This window comes from Coenobita brevimanus, chromosome 73 (genome assembly GCF_032717465.1).
Source record: "Coenobita brevimanus isolate Jiangsu-jjx chromosome 73, ASM3271746v2, whole genome shotgun sequence".
Classification (NCBI taxonomy): domain Eukaryota; kingdom Metazoa; phylum Arthropoda; class Malacostraca; order Decapoda; family Coenobitidae; genus Coenobita; species Coenobita brevimanus.
In genome coordinates, this window is record NC_137026.1 from 2,477,197 (window position 1) to 2,489,141 (window position 11,945).

An 11,945-nucleotide genomic window follows, 5' to 3' on the forward strand; every position below is an offset into this window, starting at 1 on the left:
TGTTGCAATGAACTTAATCAGCTCATCTTTTTCCAGTCAGTCAGTCGCTCTAGGACAGACATACAGTACATCTTCTCTGTCCTTCAGCTGCCATGTTCTCCTCCCACATAATCCATTTCTCATATTATCTCATTTCACATCATCTCCCCAACTGAATCTCTTCACCAAACGACTCATTTCCCTTCCTTCCCCCCCTCAGGGCCCCCCTTCGTACGCGCCATGCCAAACGTGACCTCCGTGGCGGGTGAGGACGTGCATCTGTGGTGTCCCGCAGGGGGTTATCCCGCCCCCACCATTACCTGGCGACGAGGCGGCGATCCCCTACCGTCATCACTCAGGTAATTTTCAACCACCACTTCTATAACCTCCAGAATTTTGTAGAAATAGAGGCTTATTTCTTATAGATGCCATCAACATAGATACAATGATATAGTCACAAGGTGAGAAATTACGTGCAATTGCAATGACAAGGTAGCGACTCTCTCTCATCACTGAGTTCACATTGCAACAGTAGGCCACGGGAGGGATTCATAAACATACAGTTAAGAGATTTTTTTTTTTTTTTAGATGCCATCGACATAGGCACAACGATACAGTCACAAGGAGAGAAATTATATACAGCAGTTATGACGAGGCGGTGACGTTCTCTCATCATCACCGACTTAACTTTCCAATAAGAGGCCACGAGAGGGATTCACAGATAAATTTATGTTTACTCCCTGTCATAACCAAGATTTTAAAAAGAAGAGTACGAGACAAGGGAAGATTCCACATTACCCCTTTCCTTGTCTTTCCTGAATAATAAAATAGGTGATAATTTCTCTCCTGCAAGCAACATATATTTCGGTACAGGCAACAAGGGACACAGCAAGATTCTACCTCTTACTTCTGCTTCCTGAAAAAAAAAAAAAAAAAAAAAAGCCACAGAAAGTTCATCCTAATTTGTATGTATGTGTGAGTGGTAGGTGGGGGCACTCCCCATTCCTCTCTTCCTGCTTCCTCTTCTGTCTGTCTTTCCTTGCTTCTTTCCTCTCCCTTCTGCCTACGAGTTATTTTGCATTCCCTCTTCTGTTTTTTTTTTTTTCCTTCATTCATTCCTCTTCCTTCTGCCTATGGGTGACTACATTGAGTGACAAGCCAAATGGTTTCCTGTACACCAGGAAACTATTTACTACGCTAGGTGGTAACCATATAACCATATTATGGCGCCTGGTGGTTTAGTGGGTAAGTACGGCGCTCCAATCGGATTATGCCGGTGAAGGTTTATATCCAAGGGGTGGTCGGGGTTTATTGTTCACGTAATGCCACTCAGGGATGAGTGAGGCTGGTCACTCTCATCGTAAATGTCAGGACCAACTTGCCTAGCCCCGGGCTCCTACGTTCCTCATGGGGCAACATAGGATTGGATGGATGATGTATGTATGTGTGTGTGTGTGTGTGTGTGTGTGTGTGTGTGTGTGTGTGTGTGTGTGTGTGTGTGTGTGTGTGTGTGCCTTATTTTTGGACCCTACCACATTCCATTCTGAAGTGGGAAAAAGGTCAAAATGATGATGATGATGATGATGGTGATGATGGTAATGGTGATGATGATGATGATGGTGTTGGTGGTAATGGTGATGATGATGGTGATGGTGATGATGATGATGGTGATGATGATGATGATGATGATGATGATGATGATGGTGGTAATGGTGATGATGATGGTGATGGTGATGATGATGATGGTGATGATGATGATGATGATGATGATGATGATGATGATGATGATGGTGGTAATGGTGATGATGATGGTGATGGTGATGATGATGATGGTGATGATGATGGTGATGATGATGATGATGTTGATGATGATGTACCTGCATAATGCTTGTTTTCATGAAGCGTTTGTTAAATTTTTCAAAAATTTAACTAAAATCACACAAACAATGAATTATCCTTCGTTTACCTTAATTGGACACATATTGCTGTCCTTCTGTATTTTTTTTTTCTGTGACTCTGTGGCTAAATATGACAATACTAAGGCATCACATCCTTATATTGCACTTCTTCGTGACTAGCATCATATTCTAGTACCTCTTGTTACACTGCGGAGTTCAAGTTACGTGATGTGGTATGTAAGCCAAGTTAGTGTGAGTGGAGTATAGTAACGTGGGTGTGTTGCAGGCAGGAGATGTTGGGTAACGGGACGCTGGTGGTGAGAAACGCAGGCCACGAGGATGCTGGTCGCTACTCCTGTGTTGGGACCGGCAGACAGGGGCAGACGGCAGCCTCACACACCTTCCTGCACGTCCTCAGTCAGTGTGGCGTTTGCTCTCTCTCTCTCTCTCTCTCTCTCTCTCTCTCTCTCTCTCTCTCTCAGCTGCATTTGAGTAGAAGGGAAGGGAAGTTCTTAGAAGTTCCCTCCCTCAAGTCTTAAGCCTACAGTGGTTATCTGTTTTAAGGATCTGTATGCAGTCAGCAGGGATAAAGTATAATTAATTTCTCTAAGTAATTTATCTACCTAATTTATGTTACTAAACTCGCCAAATTGTTTCATCTTCTTGGACATATTGCAGTGTATCAAGAGGCTTCTTGGAATACAGCGAAATCTGACTGAGGCTTCACGGTCGGTCCACTCTCTCACTGTTACTGCAGACTCTGGGAACATTTATGTTGATAGGAATTTCCCTTTTAATGATAGACTATTTTCATGATTTTATGTAGGGCTTTACACACCATGTAGGAAATGGTTAGACAAATGAAGACTTAAGACGTGCTGTATAGGAAGTACAGTAGGCAGTTACTCCATGCTAGGCAGCTCCTCTATGTGTGTGACTACTGTACTAGACTAAGACAAGGATAGTAAAGAAAGTTCTTTCCGTGCAACCACATACCTGGAGGCTTTAGATAAGAAGTATTGATTTGCCTTCCAGTAGTTTTTCTCAAGCTGGCCATACACACGCAGGCAAGCCCGTCCGGTTGCCTGAAGAGGCCGGCCCTTTCAGGCAAACCTGGGCGTGTGTGGGTAGGGAACATTCGCCTGCGCAGGCCGCCTCAACGGTCGTCCTGGGATCTGTCGCGGACAGATTTTCGTGGTTAGGCTCCGGTCAGGTTCAGGCAAACTGAGCGTGTGGGGGGTACTGCAGGTTTTCAGGTGTCAGTCTCGTGTCAGTTGTGCGGGAGTGAAGACGTTCAACAGAGTCAGATGGGACAATTTACTCCTTCTCATCAAACAATCTTTTGCCCATTTAGTCCGTTTTTTCCTCTTCTTTCTATTAATTGCAATAAAGGCCGCGGCAACGGCCCCAATAGCATACAGCTCCAGGTCATCTGTGGGCAGCGGAGTGTCCACGGCCACCCTCACGCCACGGCGTTTCGCTTGCAACTGAGCTGGAGACGTGAGGCCGACTGAATCGTGTGTGGACACAGCATTGTTCGTTGAGGCCGGCCTCTTCAGGCCACCAGAGGGGCTCGTCTGTGTGTGTATGGCTCGCTTTAAAGTTGTACGCTACCAGGTATAGTAATCTTAACCTTCAGTGGTACGAATTAAAGGTGTCCTTCTGTTTTGCCCCACATCATGCCCCAGAACCCCCTGTGATTGATAACTTCATCCTACGCCGGAGTCTGGAGGAGGGACAGAGGACTCAGCTGTCTTGCTCCGTGACGGAGGGGGATCTGCCCATCACCATCAACTGGCTTAAGGACGGTCGCCATCTCCAACATGACCCGGACGTGGAGAGCAAACAAACCAGCGAGTTCTCTATGGTGGGTCTGCTGGCCATCTCTGCCTGTCCATACCCAGATGCCTACAAAAAATTTGCCTCCATGTCTTTTTACCCCCGCCATCAAGCTGCCATCCTTCCAACACGTACCATCATCCATATACCTCTCCACCCCATCCCTGCTCCTCCTCCTCCTCTGTCTCCCACTCCCTCCCTCCCCAATATAGGGGGGCGCGGTAGCACAGTGGTAGCGCGCTGGACTTGTGATCGGGGGATTGCAAGTTCGAGCCTCGCCCGGGCTGCCGTGCCAGGAGGGGTAGCTCCCTCCTGTAACCCTAGCGGGGCCATATAGTCCACTACAGGGCTTAGCTCGGGGGAACTCCAATTTTTTTTTTCCCTCCCCGATACGTCACTCGCATACTCTCCTAGTCAACCTCCTCGTTTTCTGCGAACAATTTTACTGCTGCATCACTTGTCAGAATGGTTGCACTGTAGGTGAGAAAGACAGCTTCCCACAGAAGAAAATAGTTGAGGTGATGAAAATAAATCTAATCTTCCTTTGCTGCCATTCTTACTCACAAGTCATTTCAGGTTGCATTATTTTTATTTTTTATTTATAGAGTCCCGGAGGATTGGAAGTCAGGTATAATTATTCCCTTGTACAAAGGAAAAGGGGAAAAAGAAGTGTGTGGTAATCATAGGGGCATTTGTCTCCTTAGTATAATAGGAAAAGTGTATGGTAGGATACTTATAGACAGAGTTAGAGAAAGAACAGAGAAATTAGTTGGAGAAGAACAGGGAGGCTTTAGGAAGGGAAGAGGTTGTGTAGATCAGATATTCATTCTTAGATCTTTAGTGGAAAAGTTTCTAGAGAAGGGAAAGAAGTTGTATGCGGCTTTCATGGATTTGGAGAAAGCACATGACAGGGTGGATAGACAAAGATTGTGGAAAGTGTTAAGAATATATGGAGTAGATGGTAATTGTTGAATGCTGTGAAGAGTATGTACGATGGTGCGAAGGCTGCAGTGCGTGTGGATTGTGAACTAAGTGAATTTTTCTCTTTGAAAGTTGGTTTGAAACAGGGATGTGTCATGTCTCCATGGTTGTTCAATCTGTACATGGATGGGGTAATAAAAGAGGTACAAGGTAGGGTAGTGGATGTTGGAGTGGCCCTGGTGAGAGAGGATAGTGTTTGGAAACTCCCTGTACTGTTGTTTGCAGATGATACTGTGTTGTTGAGTGAAGACGAAGGGGAGCTGCAAGGCTTGATGGATGAGTTTGAGAGAGTGTGTAAGAAACGGAATCTAAAGGTGAATGTAGGGAGGAGTAAAGTGATGGTCTTTGAGAGAGGTGAAGTTAGTGAATGTACAGCGAGGTTGGATGGTGAGGAATTGGAAAATGTGAGTACGTTTAAGTACTTGGGTAGTGTGATGAGTAAGGATGGAGGTTTGGAGGGTGAAGTGCTTGAAAGGGTACAACAGGGAAGAAAGGTTGCTGGTTCCTTGAAAGCAGTGATAAGAAACAGGGAAGTGAGCATGGAAGTGAAAAAGTTACTACATGACAGTATTGTGATACCAACTCTAACGTACGGAAGTGAAGCTTGGACATTGTTGGAAGGACACAAGTCAAGAGTGAGAGCAGTGGAAATGAGTTATTTAAGAGGAGCCTGTGGAGTCACGTGGAGAGACAGGCTGACGAATGAGGATATAAAGGAGCGTTGTGGTGTTGATGTGGATGTGATAGGAAGCGTTGTGAGGAACACACTGAGGTGGTTTGGCCATGTGGAGAGGATGGAGGGTGAAAGACTGACGAAGAGAGTGTATGTGAGTGAGGTGGAGGGGGGAAGAGGGAGGGGGAGGCCGAGGATGAGATGGAGGGATGGGGTGGAGAGGTATATGAGAGAGGGGGATGTGAGTTGGGAGCAGGGCAGTGAAATGGCGGGGGACAGGGCTACTTGGAGGCGATTTGTTTGTGGCCACCCCAAACGGGATTGAGGCGTCTGGCAATAGATAGATAGATAGATAGATAGGATAATATGGTGGATTGCACAACCAGGTAAGAGATTTAAATTATACTTAGTGACGCCAGGAAACCATATACTACGCTGGGTAGTAACCATATAACCAAGAAGTGACACCTGGAGGTTTAGTGGGTAATTAAGGTGCTCCAACCAGATTGAGCCTGTGTAGGTTTATATCCAAGGGATGGTTAGGGTTTATTGCCCACGTAATGCCACTCAGGGATGTGTGAGGCTGGTCACTCTCATCTTAAATGTCAGGACCAACTTGCCTAGCCCCAGGCTCCTACGCTTCTCAGGGGGCGACACAGGAATAGATTATGTAAGTATATATGTATGCTAGTGACATGACAGTCTGAAAAGTAACCTGCTTCTTTAATGCTCTCTGTCAGAGTGGCACAGTAAATCATCCAAAAATTACGTCCCGAACAATGAAACTGCTTTTTCTGTGGTGTCATCGACAAGAAATATATACACAACGTGATGAGTTAATTTTTACTTTGTTTTTATATTCATCACCGTATCACAGGTAGTGATGCAGCCTGGGTGGGTGTGGGATGTGTGGTGTATAAAAGAACAGACGGAATTAGAAAAAAATCACCACTAGTCAAATCACAGACGGATATAGACAGAACACTTTTTTAAAGTAAAGATAACAGATGAAGAACTCACTCCTGGTAACAGTTTAACAGAGCTGCAGCCCAGACATGGAGTGATGGAAAAAGATAGGCAGAGAATATGATGTAGAATAGGAACTGGTAAATATGACGAGCTAGGATGGAACAAACTGACAATATTTAGGTCAGAATAAGTATAGTTGTAAGCCATTGCCCTGAGGTAATATTGTCGTTATTGTTATTGATGTTGTGGCTTCAGGCTCATCTGAATTTGAACCCAGTGGACTGTAGGCTCAAGTTACCCTTCAGCAGCGCACCATCCTCCTTTTGGGGGATGGGGAAGGAGGTAAGGGACGCTTGTATAACCGGACAAATGAGCCACCCGGTGAAATCGGTTCCATCACGGGAAGGCGTCCCTCTCCGACATTAAGAGATTAAGATGGAGAGGTGAAATTGGTAACTGTATGGATCTGGGATGGAAGAGGCTGGGAGGAGTTAAGTCAGAGGGATAAGCTGTAAGAGGTCCTTGTCGTGGAGTGAAGTAGAATAACTGTATTGCAGGTGCTGGTGTTGAAGAGGCTACAGGAGCACCACTCAGGCGCCTATACTTGTGAAGCTGCCAACGCCGCTGCTGCCGTCAACAAAACAGCCAACATCAGGGTCAAGGTGAGCACACACACACACACACACACACACACACACACACACACACACACACACACCAGCTATAAGGCACTGAACTGTACGTATTGTCTCGGCCGTGCCACTGTACTCACTGTTTTTTCTCAGCAATAATTAACATCTGCAAATCTTCACCCCAGAAAGTCTTAAATTGATTGACAGTATGGATCTCTTTCGTCAGTTTCACAGATATTGTAGCTTATGGTATGTGGAATTGTGGACCTCGAGCTATTTTTATGCAATTCTGTATCACCACCAGACGAGTAGAACTGTGTGTGTGTCAGCCGTACTAATAAAGTATCATTAAATAAAACCGTTCTGGAATTACGTCTGGAAACTTTGCTTGGTAATAGTATGGTAATTTGGTTTTGAGTTGGTTCACGATAATTGTACTGGAGTTGACAAAAAATTCACCTAACCTATCTAAACGATAACGTTCGTTTCAGTGTTACCAATGCAATAACTTTATCTGGGTACAAAGCATTGCAGAGATGATGCAGTAAGCAGCTCACTGGCTCTGAAGCAGTGGTGTACAAGCCATGTTTTTCATCAGTGTACAGTGACGTTCAGGGACTAAATTTTGCATACCTTCCTACTGTGTCTGCTTCACAGTTATGTCCATCACTTCCCTCTCTGACACATCATATTAGAAAGAATCAGCTATAGATAGAGAAACTGACCAGCCTTCCTTCATCTTAGGATATCTGCTACCAGAGGAGAGGTATAGGGGGATAAGGTAAAATATTAGTCAGATATTTGTCCCTATCCGTATACAGGGCGTCCAGTACTTGCCATAGTATCCTCAGGCGATGATTCCTGGCCTGATATTGAGGAAAAATTGCCATATAAACCTGTGTCCTGCATTCATCCCTTATGGAGCTACAGTTACCGATGACCATATGGACGTAAACATTCTCCCTCATAATTCACACAGAAGGTCATTAATAACCAGCTGTGTAACCACTGAAAATAGGACCAGTGTTGATAGAGCATTCGTTTTACTCAATATCAGCCCTTGAATCATCTCATGAAGTTAGTACGTCTATTCCCGGGACACCCTGTATACAAAAAGGAGATATGAGATGTTCACTGGCACAGCACCACGAAACAGTATACCATATCTTGTACTTGTTCTCCATACTAAAGCAGCTGATATGGGACTAAAACTGATGCATTATAGACTTGCTTCACGACTCCGTGCCTAGATGTAGGAGTTATGTAGAAGAAAACTACTCTCGTTTCACCTTAACTTGGCCCAGATTTTCGTCTACCAGAAGCTTATTTCATGTCAGTGGTTGAAAAGACAATGCTACGACTCTACATCCTTTCCCTAGAACTCTTCGTGACTAGCGCTATGTCCTTGTGCTGATCCCATCTTATAGCTCAGGGTTCAAGGTATAAAGCGGTCAGTATTAGAGAAGGTAAAATAAAAGGAGCATTGCAGTTATAATATAATGTTCATAATGCGTGTTCGTTGGACAGGTGTCTCCTAAGTGGGTGGTGGAGCTCTCAGGTGGTACAGCCTTGGTGGGGTCCACTGTGGTGATGGACTGCAATGCCCGTGGATACCCTCAGCCTGTTATCACCTGGATGAAAGCTCCAGGTAGGAGAATATATGTATTAACAAGAAGACAATAACAGCTTCTATCCTTCGTTATTTGGACTGAAATGCCACGTGGATTAATTCATGATTTTTGTGTTTGAGTTATCTTGATCTGATAAACAACGTTTTCTTTATTGCACTGGTGAAAAAGAATATTGCTAATGTCTGTTGTACTTCTCAGAGTCAACAAATCTGTCCATCTATTGCCAGACGCCTTAATCCCGTAAAGGAAACCACAAACAAATCGCCTCCACATCGCCCCGTCCCCCTCCATTTCACTGCCTTGCTCCCAGCTCACACCTCCCTCTCTCATATACCTCTCCACTCCATCCCTCCATCTCATCCTCGGCCTCCCCCTCCCTCTCCCTCCAACAAATGCTATAAATACCTACTCCCATTTTCACACAGCCTGGTGAGACAAGTAATATGAAGGTTTGGTGTATTAGGTGAGGCTGCCAGGGACTTCCAGCCTCTGGTGGTGGATGGGGTGAGGTCCTCGCAGGCACCAAACGGCTCCCTCATCCTGCAGGAGACCAAGGCGTCGGATGCTGGCTGGTATCTGTGCCGGGCGGCAAACTCTGTCGGCAAACCCATTTCCAAGGTGGTTCAGCTGACTGTGCACGGTGGGTGGAACGCCAGTCTTCAATTGCCCTCGCCATATATTTTATTGATGCTCACATAAGGGAAATAATTTGTGAAAACTGTGGTCCATTAATTTTTATTAAGAGGAGATTTTCGTCCTATTGCAGATTTATTCCCGTAGCCCAGTGGCAGAATAAGGCAATACTACGGCCCAATATCCTCCTCCATAGATCTTCTTCGTGACTATCACCATATTCTAATGTTAATGTGTTATTACAGCTTAACACAAGATGGAGAGGTGGCAATCTTACTCCTAGTGAAAGTGAATACAGTATAGCTAAAATGAAAGCAGTCAGTCAGTGTGAAACTGAGAACGTGAGAAAGAACTTAGAGTAAGTGACTGATTTATTGTTGTAGTTGAATAGCTCTGGTCTGTCTGGCCGAGCTCACCCATCAACCACAGGCAAGCAACCGCAACTGGAGAACCGCCCCATGCAGGGAACCGATGTTACCTTGCAGTAGACAGCACCTCGCCTCATCGAAGTGCGAGGTAGAGGATCTGTTTGATTCCTGGATGGATGCCGCATTTGCGTCTCTTCATCCATTTTTATTTATTTATTTTTTTTTTATGTGTCCGAATCTGGGCATAGGATTCAAAGCCTGCTCTCAAGGCCCAGTAGTCCTCCTACATACCATACACCTCTCTACATGTCACCACTTCGGCGCTAACACCCACCGTCCATATTGAATACATGCTAGGGCTGTCTCATACAGGACTGGTGTATTGGTATTACCGGGGGTACTTTTATGACATGTCGGAGGGTCATCTGGTAGATCAGGAAAGTCTGCTTTTTTTTATGAAATTCAAATCCTTAAACTGTTCCCTGCCCTAGCCGGGATTCGAACCTGGGTCCATCAGGACTGCAGGCCGCCTCTCTACCGATTCAGCCACCTCCTCCCGCAAGCAGGGACACCATAGTAGGCTCCACATCTCGCTGTGTGGCTATTTGAGTACCACTCAGCGTTGTAAATGGTTTCCTGGATTATATGAAGCCATTAGGATTGCCACTCAGTGTAATGGCATCTGAAGTGGAAAGAAGAGTAATAAAAAGTGACAGGGAGGATGGGAGAAATAGGAAGAAAGGAGGGCAGACATAGAAAATGAATGATGAAGGTAAAGGAGGAAGTAGGCAGCACTACATTAAGTGAAGGAGAACGTAGCCTGGAGACAGTTCACTTTATCTCACCAGCCTCATCTCCCATCACCATCACACCATCTTATCTCAGCCATCTCCTTGACAGCACCATCTCACCTCAGCCATCTCCCTGACAGCTCCGGCGCGCGTGGTGACGGAGGGTGGACGTGTGACGGGCCACGCTGGGCAGGTGGTGACGGTGACGTGTGAGGCCACAGGTGACGACCCCCTCACCCTTACCTGGCTCCGACACCATGACCCCGTCTCACCTGGACACACGTAAGAACACATATTACTTACCTGATACACCTGTGCTGGAGGGGGACGCCTTCACGTGGTGGCAATGATATAACCAGGCGGATCAACTGCTTGGGTATAGAAGCGTCCCTCAGTTCTTTCCCTATCCCCCAACAGGAGGATGGTGACTGCAGAATGGCACTTCAAGCCTATAGTCCACTGGGTTAACTTTTCAGATGAACCTGGGGCTGCTACTACTACTACAACTACTATTACTATTACCACCACTACTACTACTAGTACTACTACTACTGCTACTACTTCTGCTACTACTGTTGCTGCCACTACTACTACTACTACTACTACAACTACCACTACTGCTGCCATTGCTACTACTACCACTGCTACTACGACGACTACTACTGCTGTTGCTGTTGCCACCACTACTACTGCTACTACTACTACAACTACAACTACTAATGCTACTACTACCACTACTATTACTACTACTGCTACTGCTATTGCTACTACAACTACTACTGCTGTTGATGCTGCCACTACTACTACTTCTACTACTACTACTACTAACATTATCAGTTGTCACAGTACCGCTATCGGCCCTCACACTTGGGCTCGTATTCTCGTCGGAGAAGGAAGCTCCCTAACACCTCTTCCTTGGTGATTTATTTTTGGATATGGTTGATGTTATCCTCTTGCATATTATCTGTGCAGAATACAGCGATATTAGAATGATTTATATAACATGGAGATGGACAGTAAGGTGTAATAAGGAAAGAAGTAGCTTAGGAAATGGCGTTAGGGAGCTTCCTTAACCGATGAGAATACCCCCGTTGGTCTTCAAATCATTCTCCCAACATAATCAGTTCCGTAATCTTTATCCCCTTCATTCTCAGTCCTGTTTAATTTAGCCCTGCTGTCTCCACACGATTATATACCGGTAAGCCCAGAGAAAGCGTCTTGAATCTATCTGTCTATCTATAGCCAAACGCCATAATCCAGTAAGGGGTGGCCGTTTGTCTTTGAATTAGTTGTTTTACGGGGAGGGGCACTAACCCTCCACCAACCCACATGCTGTCACGTTGGGAACACGTATGGGTTGGTTATATGGTTACCACCCAGTGCTGTAACTGGTTTCCTGGCTTACAGGAGAGGAGGGCAAACACAAGAGAATGATAAATGTGACGGAAGAAGTAGGCAATACTACATCAAGTGAGTGGATGATGTATATATTCTTTAACTACTCTCACCAAAAATTTTATGAAGATTAGAGAGAATTTTCGAACCAGAAGA

At 45.3% G+C, this 11,945-nt stretch overlaps 1 protein-coding gene across 1 annotated transcript in view; it reads left to right on the forward strand.

The window, feature by feature from the left end:
• Nucleotides 1-10,680, forward strand: part of LOC145407415 (cell adhesion molecule Dscam2-like) — a 48,059-nt gene extending 37,379 nt beyond the window's left edge. Inside the window, exons 5-11 of the mRNA XM_080278344.1 lie at nucleotides 200-338; nucleotides 2,164-2,305; nucleotides 3,517-3,744; nucleotides 6,897-7,001; nucleotides 8,499-8,619; nucleotides 9,066-9,242; nucleotides 10,535-10,680. Coding sequence (XP_080134470.1) covers nucleotides 200-338; nucleotides 2,164-2,305; nucleotides 3,517-3,744; nucleotides 6,897-7,001; nucleotides 8,499-8,619; nucleotides 9,066-9,242; nucleotides 10,535-10,680 — 1,058 coding nt within the window. The remainder of the gene's footprint in view (nucleotides 1-199; nucleotides 339-2,163; nucleotides 2,306-3,516; nucleotides 3,745-6,896; nucleotides 7,002-8,498; nucleotides 8,620-9,065; nucleotides 9,243-10,534) is intronic.
• Nucleotides 10,681-11,945: the final 1,265 nt, after the last annotated feature.